The sequence below is a fragment of the Vulpes vulpes genome, chromosome 16 (assembly GCF_048418805.1).
Source record: "Vulpes vulpes isolate BD-2025 chromosome 16, VulVul3, whole genome shotgun sequence".
Classification (NCBI taxonomy): Eukaryota; Metazoa; Chordata; class Mammalia; order Carnivora; family Canidae; genus Vulpes; species Vulpes vulpes.
Window position 1 is genome coordinate 61,785,648 of NC_132795.1, and position 25,012 is coordinate 61,810,659.

At 35.5% G+C, this 25,012-nt stretch overlaps 1 protein-coding gene across 1 annotated transcript in view; it reads right to left on the reverse strand.

Annotated features, from left to right (window-relative positions):
- Positions 1 to 25,012, reverse strand: part of WASHC4 (WASH complex subunit 4) — a 55,489-nt gene that overhangs the window by 25,390 nt on the left and 5,087 nt on the right. Inside the window, exons 6-16 of the mRNA XM_026010921.2 lie at positions 24,632 to 24,699; positions 21,326 to 21,408; positions 19,848 to 19,890; positions 19,276 to 19,379; positions 18,611 to 18,731; positions 16,015 to 16,138; positions 15,779 to 15,906; positions 14,823 to 14,983; positions 8,855 to 8,981; positions 4,233 to 4,358; positions 709 to 816 (exon numbers count right to left, since the gene is read on the reverse strand). Of these exons, the coding sequence (XP_025866706.1) occupies positions 709 to 816; positions 4,233 to 4,358; positions 8,855 to 8,981; positions 14,823 to 14,983; positions 15,779 to 15,906; positions 16,015 to 16,138; positions 18,611 to 18,731; positions 19,276 to 19,379; positions 19,848 to 19,890; positions 21,326 to 21,408; positions 24,632 to 24,699 (1,193 nt within the window). The remainder of the gene's footprint in view (positions 1 to 708; positions 817 to 4,232; positions 4,359 to 8,854; positions 8,982 to 14,822; positions 14,984 to 15,778; positions 15,907 to 16,014; positions 16,139 to 18,610; positions 18,732 to 19,275; positions 19,380 to 19,847; positions 19,891 to 21,325; positions 21,409 to 24,631; positions 24,700 to 25,012) is intronic.

Here is a 25,012-nt window from a genome sequence, read left to right on the forward strand (position 1 = left end):
GAAAACAAGAAATAACAGATTTATTTCTGAAGCAATAACAAAGACTCAGAAGAAAAACTTTGGGGTAATCTTTTCCAAGATGCAATTTTAGACAAACACTTTCCCTGTTCAGCTTCTTCTGTTATGTGCTTTACACTTCTTAACATTGTCATTTAATGCTGTTAGAGACAACAAATGTATTAAGCATAGTTTTAAATTTCCATAGTAGGCTTTTTGAGAGGCAATTCAAGAGAGCAGTATAGGCCCCATTCTAAAATTTCCATATTTTTTAATAAGGGAATTATTTCTTTTAAAAAAGAGGAATTTTTTTAAAGATTTATTTATTTATTCATGAGAGACCAAGAGAGAGAAAGGCAGAGACATAGGCAGAGGGAGAAGCAGGTTCCTCGCAGGGAGCCCAATGTGGGACTTGACCCCGGATCCTGGGATCATGCCCTGAACCGAAGGCAGATGCTCAACCGCTGAGCCACCCAGGCATCCCAAAGAAAGAGGAATATTTTTAAATTATATGCAATGTCACTTTTTAATAGAGGAGTGTATGCTGCAAGTTCAGAGTTAAGATAACCCCGATTGTTCTAAATAACAATCATAAATTACCACAGAAGAGCCAAGAATTATTATGTTTGAAGGAACAGAGTAAGTAAAGTATCTAAAACAACAAAGAGCAAACAAAAAATAATTATGCTGAATATACAATAAACTGCATACCTTGGCCACAGAAATAGAATTAAGAGCCTGATGTTGAAGGTGCTGTGTTATATGTGAAACCGAATCAGCCACAACCATGCTTCTTCTGTAAAACATATGCTCTATTGCCTAAAAAGAACCACAAGTAATGTGAAAATCAGCTTAAAACTTTTAGGCAAATTAAAGAATATCTTTAAGACCTTGGGTTAGGTAACGAATTTGTAAATGAGATCCAAAATCACCATCAGATAGGGTAAGACTGTAAACTTGACTACATTAAAATTTAAGAATTTCTGTTCATCAAAAGCCACTATTAAAAAAATAAAAAGGCAAGCTGAAGCATGAGAAAATACCTGCCACACACGAGGGTTTAGTACTCAGAATAAATGAATGAAATGTTTTTTAAAGATAATTTAAATATTTTAAAAATAATTTAACAGAAAACTGAACAAAAGAACTGACTTTTCACAAAAGAAAAAACACAGTTAATAAAACACTTGAAAAAGACATTATTGTCAACAATCAGTGAAGTAAATACCACAAATAAAATAATTTACCTACCACCCAAAAAAAAGCCAGATAATACCAATGTTGGCCAGTTAGGTAACCACAGGAAGTCTGTCCCCTGGGGAGGTATCTAAACTGACATAGAACTATAGGAAACAATGCGGCATCCTCTTGAAAAGCTAAACATGGACATCACACACAACCAGCAGTCCTCCAGTAGACGCATAACACCTCAGAAAAACTCCTGCACAATTACACCAAGAAACATATGCAAGAATAACAACACTGTTTATAATAGCAACAACTGGAAACCACCCAAAGGTCCATCCACAGGAAAGCTACATAGCCATGAAATGAATGAAGGACAGCTACTCATCGCAACATGTTCAAATATAAAATCCTGAGTTTGAAAAAAAGGTAAGTCAAAAATACAAGAAGTATCACTTCATTAATATAAACTTCAAGAACAAATGGCTTACAGATTCACCCATATCTGGTAAACTAAAATGAAAAACAACAGAATGGGAAGCATAAAATTCAGGACAGTGGTTTCCCCTGAGGGAGTGGGATAAGAGTAATCACAAAGGGACAGTACAGGGGGTTTGTGAAAATAGTATTTCTTAAATGGGATGGGTTTTTAAGTGTCTAGTCTTTTTAAAAAATTGTTTATTAAATATATATGCATATATACACATATACATACATTTCTGTACTTAAAGTTCACAAAAAAATATAACTAATAACATATCTTAAAGGAAAAAAATGCTAAAAATCTCCAAAAAGTTATTTCCTAAGCAATCTAAAGGCATTAGCAGAAATTTGCTAGCATATTTTCAATTTTTACAAAAGGTTAAGTGGAGTTCTCCCGCCTACAAGGGGTTATATTTTTTTTTAAAGAGAGCATGCTAAGGAACTTTATATTTCCAGAAGTATTTAAATCACAAGGTCACAGCATTTTCTCTAAATTACAAAATAATTAGCCTCATGTTACCAGCCTCATGGACATTTGAACACCATCAAATGGACAAATAATGTCTTTTTTTTCCTTAAGTTGATACACAATGTTAGTTTCAGGCATACAACCTAGAGATTTGACAAGTTTATACATTATGCTATGTTCACCATAAGTGTAGCTACCAACTATCCCATTACATTTCTATTTCATTATCACTGCCTGTATTCTTTATGACTTGCCTTTTATTCCTTTGACTTACTCATTCCATAACTAGAAGCCTGTATCGCCTTCTCCCCTGCACCCATTTTATCCTACCCTCCATGCCCCGACCCCACAGCTGGCAATCATCAGTTTGTTTCCTATACTTATAGATCTAATTCTGATTTTCGTTTATTCATTTGTTGTTGTTTAGACTCCACTTATGAGTGGAATTATATGGTATTTATCTTTCCATCTATCTTATTTCACTTAGCATAATGCCCTCTAAGTCCATGCATGTTGTCTCCAATGGCACAATCTCACCCTTTTTTTACAGCTGTGTAATCTATGACATATATACCACATATTCTTTACCTGTTTATCTACTGATGGACACTTAGGTTGTTTCTATACCTTGGCTCTTGTAAATAATGCTACAATAAACATAAGGGGTGTATATATTTTTTCGAGTTAGTGTTTTCATTTTCTTTGGGCAAATACCTAGTAGTGGAATTACTGGATCATATGGTATTTATATTTTTAACTTTTTGAGGTATCTCCATACTGTTTTCCACAGTGCCTATACCAATTTACATTCCTACCAACAATGCATGAAGGTTCCTTTTTCTCCACATCCCCACCACCTCTTGTTATTTCTCGTCATTTTGATATTAGCCATTCTAACTGGTGCAAGGGAGAGATCTCATTGTGCTTTTGATTTGGATTTTCCTGACAAGTGATACTAAGGATCTTTTCAAGTGTCTGTTGGCCATCTGTATGCCTTCTCTGGAGAAATGTCTCCTTGGTCCCTTGTCCATGTTTTAATTGGATGATGATGATGATGATAATGATTGAGTTGTAGAAGTTCCTTATATATTTTAGATATTAACCCCTTACTGGATGTATCATTTGCAAATGTCTTCCCCCATTTGGTACATCGTCTTTTGTTTTCTTGATGGTTTCCTTTGCTGTGCAAAAGCTTTTTATTTTGATGTAGTCTCAATAGTTTATTTTTGTTTTTGTTACCCTTGCCTTGGGAGACTATCTAGAAAAATGTTATGGCTGATGTCAGAGAAATTACTGCCTGTGCTCTCTTCAAGGATTTTTATAGTTTCAGGTCTCATATTTAGGTCTTTAATCCATTTCACATTTATTTTTGTACATGGCATCAGAAAGTGGTCCAGTTTCATGCTCTACTTGTAGCTGTCGAGTATTCCCAGCACGATTTATTAAAGAGACTATTTCCCAGGAATCCTGGGTGGCTCAGCAGATTAGCGCCTGCCTTTGGCCCAGGGCATGATCCTGGAATCCTGGGATCGAGTCCTGCATCAGGTTCCCTGCATGGAGCCTGCTTCTCCCTCTGCCTGTGTCTCTGCCTCTCTCTGTGTGTCTCTCATGAATAAATAAATAAAACCTTAAAAAAAAAAAAAAAAAAAAGAGAGAGAGCGAGACTATTACCCCACTGTATATTCTTGCCTCCTTTGTCATAATTGACCATGTAATTGTGAGTTTATTTCTGGGAACATTTTGTGCCACTGATCTCTGTGTCAATTTCTGTGCCAGGCCATATTCTTTTTGTAATTCAGTCAACACGCTTAAAACTTCAATAAGTAAAACTTTACTAATACTTAAGCTAACCTTTTCACTTGCCTTCTTCTCTCTCTCACTACATGCTAATTTTTAATAAAGTTTAAATATACTGGCCATTCATAAGAAGTTAATCAGGAATTTCTTTCAATGGCTAGTTTCCTTAGCCAACTGAGAGATAAGTACACTTTCCCACAATTTTTTTATTTTCATAACTGAGAAGTCAAATATTACAAGACCACCTTAATTTAAGCACAATTCTCAATTATAATGGCAAATAAAATAATTTTGAACCTACCTTGAGAAGTTCAACAAGTCTGCATAATGCCTTAACCGAGGTTTTGGTCATTGGCTTTTGCATTGACATGTAGAGATTCATTGTGGTTTTAATAATGGTACTAATACTGTATGCATACAAGAAGCCCTATAAAAAAATAAAACATTGATTATAATTGCAAGAAAAAGTTTCATTTCTTCAATATTTCATTCTCTATGTAACAATAATTATGGCTTGGCTTGTCAATAACTATTGTTTGTAAAGTTCATTTTAAAGTCTGCTTTTAAGATTTTTAAACACGTTTCCTCATACAATATATACATGATGGTAAAGTTTCAAAACAATTCTTAAAAGTGTATATAACCTATTAAATACCGTAAGTTCAGTACTGCTGAAATTATGATACATAATCACAGTTAAAGAATCTTCCTTTTATACAAACATACCCTTCAAGGAAATAATCTGAATCTCAAGAATATATCCATTCATCCTTATCTTACCCGCCAGACACGAATATAAATACTCTTATCTGCTGCAGACAAAAGCTAAGAATTCAAGGAAGGAGAAGTGAAAAATGAGGAAAGCTGCTCTCTGGCCAGTACACATATCAAAAGGTATTTTTCACTTCCAAGGCAATTCCCCCTTTCCTTTCACCTAGGGCAATCACCACTGTCTATCTGCTACCATGTACCCAGCCTATGTTGGTGCTAATCAGACTTTATCTCCTTCTAGCCCAATAAGAACAGATTCTCTCTTACCCTTCGGATTCACAAAGGAAGAATACAGGTCTTGTGAGATTAAAAAATACTGAGTGCTAGTAAACCAAGGGAAATGGGATGGAATAAGAAAACAGGGAAAAGGATATGATCTCTCAGACATATTTTCAGTTAGATTCATAAAACCACAAACATATATAGTAATAGAAATTCTTTGGATTGATAAAGGGTCAAAAAAAAAAAATACACATACAGTTTAGAGACGAACCTAAACTACACTACTGTGGATATATCCAAGGAGCTGTGGCAGAAGCTACACACTAGTGATGCTCAATTTCTATTCTTTTCCTCTGCTGTGAGAGAGAGAGAGTACTCTCCCCATCGGTGTTAACAGTGACTCAGCAAAGGAGTGACAGTCAATGTGGGTGGGATGGGGAGTTTCTCTGAAGTAATAATAACTCTGTGATAAAGAGATGTGCTAAATTAAAGAATAAGAAATGAGAGGGAAGGTAGTATCCTGAGAAAAGTAACAGACGATAAAACCAAAGCTTGGGGCATATACAAAGAAAGAGCCTCAAGTCTTACCTTGCCAGCTACAGGACTATTACACCAGACTCTGCTGCAGTGCAGTACCACAAAAAGTTAAAAAACAGAAACAACAAACAGCAAAACTGTAACTCTAAGGCAGGGAGAAAAAAGGAGTTTCTTTTTTGAGGGGAAAGGAGAAAGAACTCTTGGGGTGATATCTATCACACCATTCCCAGATGGTCAATAATTTGTGAGAGATACATATGAATGATGTCTTAAAAATCTAAATGGGGATGGAAGAGGTCTAGCTCTGTTTCTGTTAATGGTAGAATAAATAATCTGGACCAATCTTCCTACAAAGATCAACTAGCAAATCTGGGCAAAATATTTTTTTTAAATCTTTTAGAAGGCATCAAAGAACTACCAAGAAGATAAGGAAATATAAAGCCAAAATCTAGAAGACAGAAACTCACAGAAGTAAGCTTGGCTTTTGTGGCTGCTTTCCCCTTAAGAGGCATCTGCCCCATTCCAAAAGAGAAAAAAGAAACCAAACATTATCTTTAAACACCTCACACTGAAAGGAAAGGGGAATAAAAATAGGAGTTCGTGGCCCATCAAAGAGGGACAGAAGTCTTGTAAACCTACATTCTGGATTGGGATCCTGAAAAACTACCCCCTGACAAGTAAGGGTGAACTCAAAAAATAGCCATCATAAGATTTAGGTCCCACTTCAAATCATCTCAATCCATGACTGGGTTGAGATGATCTGGGTTGCTAATTGTCCTAGACTAGCTGTCTATTGGAGGCAAAGATTATTAAATCCTCTCTGGAGAAAAAGAAACAATATCCAGATCTTCAAATTACAGCCATAGGTTTCATATACAATGTGCCATACATTAAAAAATAACCAGGCACACAAAAAGACATATCCAAAACCCAAGAAAAAAACAGGTAACAGAAATATCCAGATAATGAAATCATTGGCAACTTCAAAATAATTATGCTGAGTACACTGAAGGAAATGAAAACTTATTCATAAAAAGAAGCTATAAAAAAAAAGATGAAAAGTAAAATAATTAAAATTAAGAATTCAGCAGATAAGTTAAACAGTAGATTAGACATAGCTGAAGAGAAACCTAGGAGAGAGAGTGATAATAAAACAGAAATAGTACTTGAAGAGTTGATGGCTGAGAAATTCCAGAAGCTCTACAAATCCCAAGCAGTACTGACACAAAGAAAACTACATCTAGGTACCTCAAAATAATATTGCTAAAACCCAAAAAGTAAACCTTACAAGCAATTAGAGAAAGACTCACATTGAGAAAAGCAACAAAACTGACAACTGACGACTCAAAAAAAATAAATAAATAAAGGAAGCCAGAAGACAATAAGGGAGGAGGGAGGTGAAGGATCCTGCTAACCCGTAATTCTGAATGTAGCAAAACTACCTTCCAAAATGAAGTTGAAATTAGATATATCCAGACAAAAAATGGTGATAATTCATCAACAGAAAGACATTTTAAATGAAATATTAACAGGTATTCCACAAACAGAAGAATGAAGAGATGCAGGAAGGATGAAAAGCAACAGAACAAATATGTGGGTAAATCTAAATGGACCCTAACTATAAAAAACAACAGCAGCAATAATAATAATAATACCTTGTGAAGTTTAATACATGGAATCAAAATAAATAGCAGCAGAGGTAAAAGGGATAAAACTACTCATTTATTTTGGAGTTGAAAGTTAAATGATGCATCTTAAAACCTCCACAGTAACCACTAAAAAACAGTAAAAGAATATAGAATTAAAAACCTAATAGTGAGAGAAATAAAATGATGAAATCATTCAAAAGACAAGTCAAACAGAAAGCAATCAGTCAGATGCTAGTTTAAATCCAAATACATCAGCAATGACAAAAAGGTAACAAAAAGGGGTGCCTGGGTGACTCAGTTGGTTAAGCGTCTAACTCTCCTGGTTTCAGCTCAGGTCATGATCTCAGGGTTGAGATCGGGCTCCACAATGGGCTCTGCGCTCAGCACAGAGTCTGTCTATCCCTCTCCCTCTGTTCTCCTCCCCCCTGCATATCCTCTCTCTAAAATAATAAATATTTTAAAAAATAATGAAAAAAGAAAGATCAAACTGGGGAAACTTATGCTGCTTTCAGGACCCAGACATTAAATGTAAGGAGCCAGGATACCTGAGTGGCTCAGTTGGTTAAGCGGCTGCCGTTGGCTCAGCACTGAGCCCCACATTGGGCTTCCTGCTCAGCAGAGAGTCTGCTACTTCCTGCCCCCGACCCCAGCTCATGCACTCCCTCTCTCTCTCTAATAAATAAAAAAATCTTTAAGGGCGCCTGGGTGACGTAGTTGGTTGAGCATCTGACTCTTAGTTTCAGCTCAGGCCACGATCTCAGGGTCATGAGAGTGAGCTCCATGATTAGCTCCCATGCTGTGTGGGGTCTGCTTGAGATTTTCTCTCCCTCTGCCCCTCCTGCTCATGTGCTCTCTCTCCCTAAAATAAATCTTTAAAACATAAAATCTTAAATAAATTAAATAAATAAAAGGAGCCAAACAGTTTGTAAGTAAAAGGATCAAAAACAGGACATACCATGTAGACCTTAACTAAAAGAAAACTGATATACCTGTTACTGTCACACATACAAGACCTATGATAAGGATAATAATAATTTTCCTATGATAATTTTATAATAAGTTCAATTCATCAGAAAGATATAGCAAAATTCTCAATTTTATGCACTCACTTGGTCTCAAACTATATAAAATAAAAACTGACAAAGGAAAAACAAATCCACAATGCCAGTGGGAGATTCTAACCCAATTCTCTCAATAACTGATACAATATCCAGACAAAATCATTAACAAATATGACCTACTTGACATATACAGAACACTACAACCAACAAATGCAAGTTACATATTCTTTTCAAATGTACATGAACTGTTTACGAAAGCTGACCATAATGTGAATCTCAAATTTCAAAATACCAAAATCATTTTAGTATTTCTAGAAATCAATGATAAAAAAATAACTAGGAAATCCTATCTTTAGAAATTAAAAAATATCCTTCAAAACAACTCAAAGACCAAAAAAGAAGTCACAATAAAATTTCTTAAATATCTTGAACTAAAGGATAATGGAAATGCAACATATTGAAACATGGATACAGCAAAAAAGTCATGCTTTGAAGGGAATATAAATGTATGTAATTAGAATATCTAAATTAATAAGTTACACAGATCCAAACATAATCAATTTCAGTTTTTAAAAACAAAAACATAACCTATCCTATCCATTTTTTTTCAAAGTGTAATTTCTATACATTGGATTAACAAAGAAATGACCCCCAAAATATTCTAAGTAAGAAGATGCAACTACCTGTATAAAAACATTACATCTATTGGTGAGGTCTTCAGCAAATTTATCCATTTTCTGCTCTTTAGATAAAATAGATTCCATTTTCATCATCCATGAGCTCACAAAGACGTAGTAAGACTGTACATCTCTAACAAAGGAAAATATTGCAGTTACTCAGCACAGGAAAGAAAATTTACTTCCATTTCTTTGAACTGATTGGGATAAAATATTTCCTTGCAGCAGTCACCTTTCTGGTTTTCAAACTATAGACATCCAACATACATATATAATTTACTCAACAAATGTTTACAGAATGCACTGTTTCTCAGTACTAAAAACAAAAGTTAGCAGTAAACAAAATGAATAAAAATCCCTGCCACAATGAAGCTTACATTCTAGAAAGAACAGCTGTATAACAAAGAAACCAATAATTAAAATCAGTAAGACATTAGATGATATATGCTATGGAAAAAAATGCAGCAGGGAAAAGAGAGACTTGAGTGGCAGGCACAATTTTAAATACAGTGACCAAAGCAAGCTCATTGAAAAGATTATTTTGAGCCAAGATTTGAAGATGAATGAGTAATCCATGTAAATATATGAGAAGAGAATCGTAGGAAGGTAAATAACAAATGCAAAGGCTCTAAAATAGGAAGTATGTCTAGTATGTTCAAGTAATAACAAAGTCAGTTCAGCTGGAGGTCAGAGAGCAGGTATGAGAACACAAAAGGAAATTAGAGAAGTAGAGGGTGGTGGGGAGGAGTGGGAAAGGTGGAGGACATAACAGGATTTGTGTAAGACCTTGTAGCGAGGACTTCAATGAAAGTCACCAAAGGATCTGAGCAAAGTGACTTGATCTAACTCTGAAGAGGACCAATATTATCTTGACTGAAATGTTAAAAATAAACTATAAAAGGGACAAGGGTAATAGCAGGAAAACCACTTAGGAAGCTACTGTGATAATGCAGAAGGAGATTACAACTTGAGCCAGAATGAGAGACAAAGTGGTCAGAATCTGAACATAAAAGCAGCATTTATAGAATGCTTACTGTATGCCAGCCACTGTTTTAAGCACAACGTAACACAAAGTAACTCGTTTAGTCCTCACATTAACCTTATGAGATAGGTATTAAGATCTCCATTTTACTGAAGAGAAAATTGATACATCAAAAAGTTACGAAATGTGCCCAAGATCATACAACTGGTACATAGGCAAACCAAGATATAAGCCCAAATCTAGGAAGCTTTCCTATATAGGAAAGACTAAATTGATAATATAATTCTCCTCTGCAGGCCAGTCACAAACACTAAATCACTCCATAAATGAATGCCAAATTGCTCAAGATGGGAACTTTTAGCCCAGAAGCTGATTAATATATGTATTTTTTATTTTACAGATTTAGTGTGAAAAAAATGAACAATTCCCCTTTGTGGGAACTAACATTACCAACTGTATTTAAAAATCTCAAAAAAAAAAAAAAAAAAAATCTCCTTCAGGTCACCTGGGTGGCTCAGCTGGCTAAGTGGCCTGACTTGATTTCAGCTCAGGTCATGATCTCAAGGTTTGGGCATCCAGCTTGGCATCAGGCTCTGCACTCATTGGGGAGTCTGCTTGAGGATTCTCACTCCCTCTGCCTCTACCCCTACTTGAGTTCTCACTCTCTCTAAGAAAAATAAATAAATAAATCTCAAAAAAACAAACGAAACATCCCATTATTGCCAGTCAGAATCAGCTAGAGGATAGCTCTTAGGGCAAGAGACTGAAGAGACTCACTTGATTGAGACCAGAATCCCACACTGGTTAGTGCCAGTCATACTGCCAAACAGTCTGATAGTCTCAAGAACTCAGCCTAAAGAGGGATTACACCAGAATTTTTAATAACTGTGTTTTAAGGAGATGAAACCCTAGCATCAAATCTCAGAAAAATTTCTGCTGAGCCAGGATTCCATTAAACAAATGATACCAATGGTTGTACTTTTGGTTTTGCCTTGAATGATGCTAACATTATTTGATTTATGGGTTTTCTGACTTGTGGATTATTTGATTTAAAAGTGTGGAACAGGGGATCCCTGGGTGGCGCAGCGGTTTGGCGCCTGCCTTTGGCCCAGGGCGCGATCCTGGAGACCCGGGATCGAGTCCCACATCAGGCTCCCGGTGCATGGAGCCTGCTTCTCCCTCTGCCTGTGTCTCTGCCTCTCTCTCTCTCTCTATGACTATCATAAATAAATAAAAAAAAAAAAATTAAAAAAAAAAATTAAAAGTGTGGAACACAGAGAATGAGTAAGGTACCTAGGGCAATGCCTCCACTTCTGAAGAGGCTATGATCGGTATTCAGCAGGAATATATAGGAGGGAACAGAAAGGTCATAAGCAAGGACAGAAGCAAGAGGTCTAGAGATCATGAAGCGCTCCCTGACAGTAATCAAACCATGAACATTATTGAAGGCGGCTAATACATCAGTCAAAGGCAGTCAGTTTTAGATTGGACCATGCAGGATAAAGCAGAGGTTTGCTGTTAACGCCACCCATCACTCCCACATCTAGACACCAATCTTCGTCTCTTGTGAATTTGTAAAAATGTAAATGCTTCAAGTTTTAAAAAGTTAATAGACAGAGTCCAAAAATACCCAAGGGTCTGTCAGATGGCCAGCCTTATTTTAAAGTACAAACAGGAAAAAGACTAACGAAAAAAAAAATCTCTCTCAATATAAAACATGTAACAGTGTCAACACAGGTTTGAAATGAAGGTTCATACCTCTATCCTGAAAAGTCAGTATTTCCAGTATCAAAGTGGTGTGAATGAAAAAAAAATGCAGCAACATAAAAACCTTGGACTTCAGTCAAGACTGTGACTGGGGCACTTGGACAGGTAGTCTACTGTGTAGTGTAGGAATAAGGAAACTGTCCCCCACTGCTTCTTACTTAGTTACTGAACTCGGAGTGTGACTGGAAAAAACATTAGACAAAACTCATGCTGATCACACTGTCTCCCCTCTTCTGGGTTTCATTTCAGTAGAGTGAATTTTAGGTTTCTTAAGGAGAATTCCAAGGAGAATGAAGAAGGCACTATCCCCTTTAGCTCCCTGGAGCTTGATGGTGACTATGTATGTATCTTTGGAATCAAAGAATTTAGAAACACAAAACGTTATCATGTTGTGGGAGGAGGTGTCTTTGAAAGTCAATTTATTCAATCTTCCACCTGATAAGCCTCCCTTCCTACACCTTGGACTACTAGTCATCTACAGTCCACCTACACAGCTCTAGGGAAAGAGCACATTACCTCCCAAAGCAGTCTTCACAACCCTGTTGCAGACGCTTTACAGGATTGGTACAGGTCTGCATGCCTTCTCTGACATGTGCTTAGCTGTGTGACCTGGCAAAGTTCATTTCTCTAAGCCTCAATTTCCTTATCTAAAAATAGGATAAAAATAGTGCTAAAGAGTAGCCATTAAGAGCTTGTGCTCCAGAGTTAGGACTGTTCAGCTCTGCCACCTACCAGTTGTTTAAATCTGGATAAGTTTAATCTAATCTCTGTACTTCAATTTTCTCATCTATAAAATGACCATAACAAATATGTGCCTCATAGGATTCTCTGATGATTAAAAGAGATGATATATGAAAAGTCGCTGGAAGAGTTGTTATTGGCTTACAGAAAGGACCAGGTTAATATTTAGTTGTGACCTATACTATTTTCCACATAAGAGGACTGTTGCAAGGTTTGCATAAGACAAAGCGTAAAGCCTTTAGCATAATGCCTGCTACAAACAGCTTGATAATGCTGGTGACTATTATTATATCATCTTCATCTTTTGGTTCTGGTTGACCTTCTGAAGCCACAGAGATCAAATCTGTTCCCTCTTCAATCAGAATGCCCTTCAAATATTTAAGGAGCTCACCACATCATTCCTCAGATTTTCCTTTTAAAGGCCAAACAATGTAGAGATTCTTCAAAGGGCATGGCTGTCAGGTCTTTGACATACCCTAATCAACATCATTTAGGGTTGCTGCATTCTGTGTTCCTCTCTATAATGTGACACCACCAAATACCAAGTATGATCTAACCAATAAAAATTCAGTGAAACGACCAATTCAAATGTCCTAGATATTATAACTACCAGTTTCCATTTTATCCTAGTATAGTTTTAATGTAATACAAGTATGTATTGGCATTTTTAGTAACTGCATCACACTGTAAAAGAGTAAGCTTCTGATAACCAAAATATCCCTATCTTTTAATTACTGCTCCTAAACCTGATCCCTGTCTCTCCATCTTATTGAATTCACTTCCTTAAATCCAAACTATGTCTTTTTCCCTTCTCAGTTGTTTTAAAATGTATGAGAGAGCTCTGAAATCTCTGCTGTAATCCTGCCTGAACTAAGTAATTGTCATTTTTCAAAGACTTTAATCACAGGACTGGGAGTACTAAGAGGTGCTTTAGGGGACCTCCTATCTTCCAGACATACTCCTCCTCCCCTCACTCTGCAGTAGTGGCCCAATTTCCCCTTGATAGTCAAGATCAAAAGGAAGAGGATAACTATCCCCATTTTCTTTTAATCATGTCACACACATGGGCCAGTGGCACAGTCCTGTGTCACTTCACTTAAAATCTTCATATAGGTCAACACGTAACTTTGGCAGCATACTAAAGAATGTACGGTAAATTTATTTTTTTTTAAGATTTTATTCATTTATTCATGAGAGACACAAAGGGAGAGAGAGGCAGAGACACAGGCAGACGGAGAAGTAGGTTCCATGCAGGGAGCCCAACGTGGGACTCCATCCCAGGACTCCAGGATCAGCCCTGGGCCAAAGGCAGGCGCTAAACCACCGAGCCACCCAGGGATCCCCCCTGTACAGTAAATTTAAATATTAAATCTAGGTGATGAGAACATGTGGGCTCACCATACTATTTTCTCTATTTTGTATATATTTGAAAATGTGCATAGGAAGACTCAGACAAAATATAAGGATGTAAATATCAGAAGAAACTAAAGTTAAGGGATGCCTGAGTGGCTCAGCGGATGAGTGTCTGCCTTTGGCTCAGGGCCTGATCCTGGGGTCCTGGGATCAAGTCCCACATCAGGCTTCCTGCATGGAGCCTGCTTCTCCCTCTGCCTGTGTCTCTGCCCCTCTCTCTCATAAATCAATCAATCAATCAATAAATAAAAATATTGCAAAAAAAAAGAAACTAAAGTTAAAAGTGTTCTTTTAGAGAATAGTACTCAGGTATGGAGGAAAGTGGGCTGGGGACAATTATTTTTCCCTTAAACTTTCCCTTTATTTTTCCCTTAAACTCTCTTAAACTAAATCAAGTACTTCTTGATTCTAAAATATATGCATACATTACTTTCATAAAAATAAAAATTAAAAAAAAAGGAGTACATCAAATTAAAATCAACTCCTCCAAAAACTATCACTGAATCATGGACACACAATGTGTTTAATGTAATCAAATGACATCTACTACAAAACTTCACTTTACACAAAAAATAATGTATCTGATAAAAAGTTCTGTGTGTATGCATGTATGTATGCAAATACATGTATATAGGAGTACATACACACACACCCCCCTCCATAAAGTATAATTTTCCTAATTTTTTTTTAAGATTTATTTATTTATTTATGATAGAGAGAGAGGCAGAGACACAGGCAGAGGCAGAAGCAGGCTCCATGCCAGAAGGCCGACGTGGGACTTGATCCCGGGACTCCAGGATCACGCCCTGGGCCAAAGGCAGGCGCCAAACTGCTGAACCACCCAGGGATCCCTAATTTTCCTAATCTTAACTGAGTTTAAATCTAAATCATTTAAAACAAAACAAAAAAAATCCTAAAAAAAATAAGTCTCCTTGAGACTGTCCAAATTTTTCTCTAGTAATAAATATATTTGTTCTTAAAATCAAATATTTTCCATATATTTAGAGTCAATATAAGATCTGAGAATATAAAGTATCTGAATATTTTCATTTAGGTACTTATAAAACCTACTTGGTAAGTGACTGAGCTTTCTGCTGTAGGAAAGTATCTCTGTGAATTTTAATGGCTTGAAGACTTTTTCTGTCTAGAAGTTTGGCAGCTGCTGGTATTTTCTGGATCAAAAAATTATCAGGAAACCAAATAATATTAGCAGTTAGAGTGATGGCTGGTACCTGAAATAGTAATGTAAGGAAAGTAAATTAATAAATGTAGACTAAGCAATCAGCTGTTTATTAGTTCTATAATATGCAATAGAAGACAATTCATAATCATAAATGCAATCATTATGAAACAAATTATCTTACTGTGGCACAATTAAGGCATTCCGATATCTCATGTGGAGCATGAAAATAATTTTATTCTGCCTCAGTATTAAATACACACACACGTATATACTCTTACAGATTTTTAGATAAAAATATGCAAAAAGCAAACAGAAACTTGAATCCTCATGGCTTTTACTTTTATTCTACATTAGTGAAAAAGTGAAAGACCCAAGATACTGGGTTCTCCTAGTCACGTATCACTTGATTCTACACACAAACTAAATTTTCAATTTTGAAATCAGATGTCATATCATGGAAATAGCAAAGATGTAAAACCAATTTTAATTTTTTTCTACTTCAATAATGAGAAGGAATAGCAAGAAGAGAAGAACTAAAGAAAAAGAAGGGAAAAAATAACAGTAATAGGAAGTTATTTTATAGGAAAATATCCAGAGAAACCTCCACTAACAGGTGTTTATGTGATGTGGAATTATGCAGTACCTACATTTACTATATCACTTACTTCCAGAATGCTTGGTTTTTAAAAATAAATACTATGATATTATTTTTATAATTATTACAAAATATTACAAAAATTACTATTTTTGTAGCAGAAATAAAACACATTTTAGAACATCCAATTTTATCCAAAATCTTTTTCATCTACTCAAACTGAAAAAAATAAAAGTTCCAAGTTCTTACCTTCTTACAAATATCCAATAAAGACTTATAAAACTTTTTATCAATAGTTCGAAAAATTTGAAAATGCAGTACAAAAAGTCCACAAATTCCAACATACTTGTCTCTCTGGTCAATTTCAGAAGGTTCTCCTTATAAAACAACAGCATGAGAGAAAATCAGAACAAATATACTTAAGTTCTATGTTCAAGGAAATGCAAACTTCATCAACAAAAATTTAAAAATGCCTTTTACATTACCAAGTTTGGCTTCTACATTTGTAAAAATTGAGCGAATACTATGTGCAAATTCTTCAGCAAAAGTGTTATTTTTTGACACAGATACTCCTCCATTGAGAGAGTCAAACTGCTGTTCTATACAAGCCTAAACAGGAAACATTTAAAGAGAAATTTAGACTCTCAGTAATAAACTATTAAACAGATCTACATATAGAGTGTGTGGTCTATGGCCATACCACCCTGATGGGCCTGATCTTGTCTGATCTCAGAAGCTAAATATAGAGTGTGTGATAAACTTCTACATTCATCATTTTTATTTTACTAACACTGAGGCTCAAGTTTTTACCTTAATGTCATCTACTGTCTAAATCCTTTTGAATGGAAAGTATGTATGTACTTAAATATTTGAGTACCAGTTAGTGCAATAAAACTGAACCACAAATTCGGAATTTTTTTTTTAAGATTTTATTTATTCATTTGAGAGAGAGAGAGAACATGAACAGGGTGTGGCGAGGGGAGAAAGAGAAGTAGACTCCCCACTGAGCAGGGAGTCCAACATGGGGCTCAATCCCAGGACTCAGAGATTGTGACCTGAGCCAAAGGCAGACACTTAACCATCTAAGCCACTCAGGTGACCCACAAATCCATAATTCAATATGAAGAAATATACACAGTGATATTCAATAATGTACAGGAGACATATCTCATGAAGCACTGGAAAACATGTTTTATTATTTTGCTTTGCACTTTCAAGAGTAGAATTAATTTTTCTGAATATAATTACTTTCCTACCACTTAATTATAGCATGTATAGGAACGTCTCCTGGAAGAGTACCTGGATGGCTCAGTCAGTCAAGCATCTAACTTTAGCTCATGTCATAGTAGTCACAGTATCAGGATCCTGGGTTTAAACCCCACCCATGTCAGGCTGCACACTCAGCGGAGGGTCTGCTTGTCCCTCTCCTTTTGCCCCTCTCCTGACTCATGCTTTCTCAGAGAGATAGATAGATTAGATAGATAAATAAATCAATCCTAAAAAATGTCTAGATATGGGCAGCCTGGGCGGCTCAGCAGTTTAGCGCCGCCTTCAGCCCAGGGTGTGATCCTGGAGACCTGGGATCAAGTCCCACATCAGACTCCCTGCATGGAGCCTGCTTCTCCCTCTGCCTGTGTCTCTGCACCCCGCCCCCTCTCTCTCTGTCTCTCATAAATAAATAAATAAAATCTTAAAAAAAAATGTCTAGATAGATAGATAAATAAATCTTTAAAAAAAAAAGTCTCCTGGAAAAAGAATCAATAACAAAAAAATTACCTTCTGAATCTAATACTAGCTGTTAAACTGATATAAACGAGAGTTGGGATCAATCTGTAAAAATTGTGATCCTGAGCCTAACATAATATATAGACTTGTCAAATCATGATGTTGTACACCTGAAGCTAATGTAACTATGTGTCAACTATACTTCAATTAAAAAACAAATTATGATCATATAAAATATGTTAAAAATAGGGGCCCCTGGGTGGCTCAGTCGGTTAAGCATCAGCCTTTGGCTAAGGTCATGGTCCCGGAAGCATCAAGCCCCATACTGAGCTCCTTGTCAGCAAGGAACCTGCCTCTCCCTCTCCCTCTGCCTGCCACTCCTCCTGCTTGTGCTTTCTGTCAAATAATAAATAATAAAATCTTTTTAAAAAATGTTAAAAATAACCCTGAATTGATTTTAAATATAAATATACTGCAATCTCTGACAAATACTATCCAAAGTAGTGCTATCCAAGAGAACTGTGATCACAGAAATGTTCTACATTTGTGCTGACATGATAGCTAGTCACAAACTAATTGTGGCTATTTTTCCCCCAGCTTTAAGATATTATTGACATATAACATATTTAAGTTTGAGATGTACTCTGAGTTTGAAATGATTAGATTATATATGCGTTATATGTGCTTTAGGTTTGAGATGATTAGATTATATGCCGCTATTAAGCACTTGAAAGTGCTATAGAAAGTGAAATTTTACTTTAATTAATTTAAACTTTAAAAAACTACTAAATGGTAGGAAGCTACCTAGACTACACAAATCCAAATCATATTCCCTGAGCCTAGGAAGAATTGTTAGGTATTGTAACAGGGATGCCTGGGTGGCTCAGCGGTTGAGCATCTGCCTTCGGCCCAAGAGCATGATCCTAGAGCCCCAGGATCAAGTCCCACATCGAGCTCCCTGCATGGAGTCTGCTTCTCTCTCTGCCTATGTCTCTGCCTCTCTGTCTCTCTCATGAATAAATAAAATCTTTTAAAAAATAAATAAAAGGTATTATAACAAACCCAAATTTAGAGGTTAACAACAAACATTAATACAACTGCTTAGATCTTATTCTTTACAGTTTTATCCTTTTACATAATTAAAAAAAAAACTTCATCCCAAAACAACTCATACTATTAATTTTGTCTGCTACTAGATACTAAAATCTGTATTTTCGTACACTAACAATGTTTTAAACCACAGCACTTTAAAGAAAACATATTTCAACAGTATGCTATGAAAGTTGTCCTACTGTAGTTCTGAGCTGGATCAACTATTATAAGCCCATTTAGTATAGCTCGATACAGCTCTCATACCTGAAATATCATTCCATCAAGTAACTGCCCTTCTAGCTTCAGCAAGAACTTTTCAAATGGTTTTAGTTTTTCTTCTTGAATTCCAAATTTTGAAGGATTGTGATGGACAGATTTCAGTAACCTTATGGAAGATTAGGAGAAAGACCTTCAATTTTCCTTATAAAGTTCTTCAACTGAAAATTTTCCAGGAAATCAAAATTTTAGATTTGTATTTCTTGTTTAGCTCTATATATTTGAAAACCTAAATAAAAACAATGCTAATATATTTAATTTTCTAATCATACCTTTTTATATCATCCTAAATTCAGATATCTGGTACTCTCTAGATACCAGATGAACAATATAAGATGCCTCAACTTAAGTCTTAAGAATATACAATGAAATAAAAACAGGTTTCAGGAAAAGAATGGTCACTTGACTAACCCCCCACAAAAAAGCTGGGTTCTAAGGTAGTCAAATTAACATTCCACTACATTTTAAGAATTAGGAGGCTCAACAAGCTCATCTGAAATTTAAAAATGGTTACCGTATTCATAAAAATATTTTTTTCATAAAAATATTTGACATGAGATCCTTTTAAATACAGATCTCCAAATCTTTTAAAAGATCTGCACTATTTACATTTGTTTCTTACTAATATATTTTAAACATTTTAATTGGCTCACCTTTTATACATAGTCCAGTGCTCTTTCAACGTGACATGATTATCAACAATTTCATCCAGGGTAAGCAAAACAGTTAGCAGCTCTCCCAAGTGCTCATACATAGTCTGTCAAAACACCTTTAATGATTACCATTTAATCACTAGTTACAAGTTAAGCTTCCTATGGATTTTTAAAGTTAAACACACTGAGCTAATTATTACTGAATTAAAGCAGCGGGTGAATCAGTTTATTAACACAGATGAAACTATTAATCCTCAGATGGAACAATAAACCTTAAATAGAGAAATGCCTGCCCACTACTTCATCCTTAATCGTGATATTGCAGAACTGTTTCATTCTCCAAAGTGACCACTTAGAGAATCTGCATTTCTCCTTACTGGGAAAAACTAAGAGCTATACTGATAATAGGTCAGTAATGTCTCATCAACTTCACAAACAAAAGTGAGCAAAGGCAAAAAAAAACAAAAACAACTTTAAGAGTTTTGCTATAATTGTACTCCCCAATCATATAAACTCCCCAGTAAAATATAATAAAAATTACAGTTTTACAGATCAACTTAAATTACTTTTACCTGAAAATGAACTCCAGTTGTCTCTATAATTTTGGGTGCAATCCTGTAATAAAATAACATCCAGTTAAGAAAACAATTTGTTTTTTGACATTGTTCATTTTTATTTCAAGGAAAACATATAGCAGCAGCAGCTCTTGGAATTTTAACATGTACGTATCTTTAGTTGGCTGTCGCCACTAGAATTTATGAGACCATACTCCACTTTCCTAAAAAGAGAACTAACTTGTATATATAGAGTCAGGGTTATGCTTGCCTATAGCTAATTTAATGGGAAGGAAAATGACAATATGTGGCCCATGAATAACCCTAGTCGTTTAAACCTAAAGGAAGCTTCTGGGATGGAGGTAGAGAAATAATAAAACTGATACTAATTTCTTTCTAAATAGTTAGAATTTCTCAGTTCCCAAGAGGAATCTTTATCATCCTAACCCAAATTGGCACTTAGAAACTAGTCAGGTTTATTTCTGAGTCCCCATTCCTACTGAAAAACAATGCATTCAACCAACATTGTACCAAAGTCAGAAGCCCCAGGATAATTCAATTTTACTTGCTAGACATCTTCTACTCAGCAGTAAATAATTTAAGACAGTACTTGTATATCAAAGCACATAAAGATATTCCATTCCACGACAGAATATCTTAAAAGTTAAATACAAAATACAAATAAATTTCATCTTTCTTGGATAGGGGTGTGGTGCTGAGGAGTCCTCTTTGAATCACACATCAGGTACTGCAGGGGTTGGGGAGCTATGCTCTCATTTGCCCTCTGGCCATGAGAACAGCTTCAATGAAAAAACAAAGCATAAAATAAACACCTGACTAAGAAAAACATGAGAATGAGAAACCATTAACACAGTCTTTGAGTTTATAAAGAGAGTTAAGATGCAGCCTGGTATAGTAAGAACAACGAATGGACTGATGATCAAAGAACAGCATCTCAATTGCTATGGAATCTTATATACCTCCTCTGGGCCTCAATTACTTCTCATAATTGAGAACCCCTTCTCATATACTTAAAGTTACTGTGAAATTATAATCCAATAGTAAATGGGAAACATTTTAAGTATTAATCAAATATGAGATACTACTTTGCGGTCATAAGAACAGTAAGGGCTAAGAAAAGTTCCATGTGATTCTACTAGGCCAGGAACAGTCAATGTAAAGGAGAAATAAGGAGAGAGAATTTGGTACATGTTCTAATTCCATATTACGCTTTTCCTACATAATCAAATTTAAGAAATATTGTCAACATTCTTATTCAGATAGATAACACCATGGCAGAAACTGTCTTATTAACCTATGTATTATACACATCAAGTAGTGTTTGAAACATCACAAGTGTTCAAAGGATATTGAATAAAGGAATGAAAGAACGAGTAAACAAATGAGCAAACAAGCAAAAAACTATTTCAGGTAACTAGTTTTAGAAAAACATTCCTGGCATCTCTAAGTGCAAAAATATTTATAAAATCCATTACTTGTTACTGATATAGAGGGCAGCCAACTGATGGACTACATTCATCACCACTTCATAGCACCTCGTAACAAAACAAGACAGTTCCTGAAATGACAAGTTGAGTATGTGTTATACCGTTGCTTTTTTAACTGTCGCCATTTCTCAATTTTATGGTAACAACGTTAAACAAAACAAAACAGTTTTTCAGTAAAATTTCCAGTTAACCTGCAGCCAGACAACTTCAAGAATCCTTCAAGCAATCAATTCTTAACTCCTCTCCTGCATCCCAAGGTCATTCTAATGCCCCCACAGAATTTCCTTCATCCTTCTATTTTAAGTCTTATAGTTACTCATGTTATTCTTAAATGACAAAGACCATCTTATTGCTTCCCTGAATATTCACTGCCCAGCATGGACGCTAAATTTCAACTGCTTCTCAATAAATTTCCATCCTAAGTGAATAAATAAATGAACATCTGAATGAAGAAGTTCAAAGACTGCCAATTTAGAAAGTAAAATAACGAGGAAAAAGGCTCTCCAGAAATCACACTGAAATAGCTTCAAATGTTTATTATCTTTGTCTTTTTTTTTAATAAAAAAGCTTGGCACACAGAAACGGAACTATTAATTATTGCAAGAATATGTTTGTTATTAAATAACTCGCATCTAGAGGATCCCTGGGTGGCTCAGCAGTTTGGCGCCTGCCTTTGGCCCAGGGCGCGATCCTGGAGACCCGGGATCGAATCCCACGTCGGGCTCCCGGTGCATGGAGCCTGCTTCTCCCTCTGCCTGTGTCTCTGCCTCTCACTCTCTATGTCTATCATAAATAAATAAATAAATAAATAAATAAATAAATAAATAAATAAATCTATAAATAAATAAATAAATAAATCGCATCTACCCATGTCATAAACCTTCTGAAAGTTTCTTTTCAGAAGCTCTCAATGCTTAAACCTAAAAAAGGTTTGTATCCTCAAGTATTCTAAACCTGATTAAACCTGTGGCTATTTTTTTTTTTAGATTATTTATTTATTTACTCATAGAGATACAGAGAGAGAGAGAGAGGCAGAGACACAGGCAGAGGGAGAAGCAGGCTCCATGCAGGGAGCCCGATGTGGGGCTCGATCCCGAGTCTCCAGGATCACACCCCAAGCTGCAGGCGGCGCTAAACCGCTGCACCACGGGGGCTGCCCAAACCTGCGGCTATCCTAAATTTTAAGTTCTACAAGGGAAGGAAGTTCTGTTTGATTTGTGCACTGCTGCAACCCCAGCATCAAAAACAGTTCCTAACATATGCTAGGCTTATAAAACATTTACTGAAGGCTTAAAAATGGAATTTTATGCAGCCGTCAATAAGATCAAAAGACAATTTAAAATATCTGAAAATAAAAATAATGCATTTCAATCTTCCTTAAATAGCTCTAGTTTTACCTTTCTTATTAAACTTCTAAAAGTTCAATAAAAGCAAAGAACAGAAAATGCAGACAAGTAGTTCAAAGCAAAAAAGCCAGAAACCTTTTACAGGTATATAATAGACTACTTACAAAAGGTAGAAACAGAATGAATTAGCCAGTTAAAAGACAGAGATTTATAGATGTTCAGACTGCATAATAAAGCAAAATCCAGACACATGTGGTCCTAAAAAACACAACTAAAACATAATGATATTGAAAGGCTGAAAGAATATAAAAAGATAAATCATAAAAATGTTGACTAAAATAGATCTGGGGCAGTGACAAAATAGTTTGTTAGCATTACTATAGCTATTATATATACATTTATATAATTATATATTATATACCTAATTATAATTTAACAAGGTCAACATATAAGATTCAATTTATAAAGAATGATTAACAATTCTAAATTTGTATGCACCAAATAGAGTATCTTGAAAATAAGAAATCCAAATTTGAGAAAACCAGAGGGAGAAACTGACATATTCACTGGAACCCCACAAATGACATTTCTTAGACTCCTACCAGGAGGCTCTTCTGTTAGGTTCTGCCAACAGGTGGCACTAAAAGGACACTAGAAGGCAGGAAAAGGACCTTTCCACTTCCTGCTTTTTTAATCAACAAAATCCAGGCAAAAGCAGTTCACCCAGCAATGGCAGTTTGCTCCAGCCTCCTTTTCTTTCACCACTCCAGAACCAACTTCATATTGTCCTCTCAGAGGTACCCATCAGTCAGGCAGCACTGCCTCCTTCATAGGTATCAGCACTAACTCCGCAATGCTTCTGCTCTAAGCTCCCAGATTCTGGCAACCCCAATCCTTTTTTTCCCTTGATGTAGAGGTGGTGTCAGCTTCCTCTGGATGACCTCACTATTCTCCTTTCTTTTAGCCCTCCAACTATTATATAACCAATTTTCTATATCAAATCTCCTCTTTTGAAACCTAACACATACCATAAGAGAAATCCAGTTCAACAATATGCTCTCAATTACAACAAGGAGACAAAAAAAGTAGTAAAGATATAAATGAATTGAATCTATTAGAGTATGCTTGATTCAATGAAATACATCAAATCTTAAACGTAATAATCAGAAGGCAGGTGGGATTAGGGGTGTTTTTTCCTTATCTCCAATTTTTGCCTTTGTCATACAGTACTAGCATTGCTTTTATAATGGAGAGAGAAGAGGAAGTTATCTTATTTTTTTGATAAAATTAAACCAAAGACCTAGAATAACTAAAACCCTGCAGTGATGAAAACATCTGGTTTATTCTGATCTGATTGAAACATCTGGTAAAAGCATCAAAGCTACTTTTTAAAACTTCATCACAGCTTAATCATTTCCACTAACAATTTTTTCTGACATAAATTATCTTTTCCTACCTGGTACAAAGTTTAAATTCTTTTAAAAGGTATGGTGACAAACCATCACAAATGAAATTATTTAAAAAGAAAAAACTTACTTTGTTTTCTTATTTCCGTAAAATGCTATGAAAATCTTTCAGGAGTTATGACCTCTTTAACTATAATCCAATGCCAACTATCTTACTCTCAAAATACATATTCTTAGCGTTTGAAGGTTTCAGAATTTTTTTTTTTTTTAAAGATTTGTTTCAGAGAGCACGCACAAGCACATGAGAGCGCGCTAGTGGGTGGGCAGAGGGAGAGAGAGAAGCAGACTCCTGCTGAGAAGGGAGTCCATGGGTGGGGTGGGGGTGGTGTGGAGCTTGATCCCAGGACTCTGGGATCATGACCTGAGCAGATGGCAGACCCTTAACCAACTGAGCTACCCAGGTGCCCCTCAGAAATCTTTTTTGACTGGGTATAATTTACCCAAACATTAAAAAAAAAAAATTAAAATGAAAAATCAGTTACCTGTAAGAATGAAATAAATCTTCCCATTTGAATTTGGCAATCACCTTCCACCATGCTGGAATCTGTAGCTTTAAAAAGCAACATGAAGAACCATATTTTGATTTTCTAATTTAAACTTAGTCAAAACCCAAAATGAAAAATAAATATAATTTTTATTCATTAGTATATCTTCTAATCTGCATAGTATTGAAAAATGAATTTTTATACTGAAAAGAAACATGAGACAATCATTAACCATTCAATTAAAAGTAACCATCTGTTTCACTATTTAATGAATTCAAGGAAAAACCTTGGAGAAACACAAAAATTACAGATTTTAGAGAATTTTCTACTGCTTCATCACTCAGGTTTTTTCCACCTGCTTATCAAACAAGTAAACCA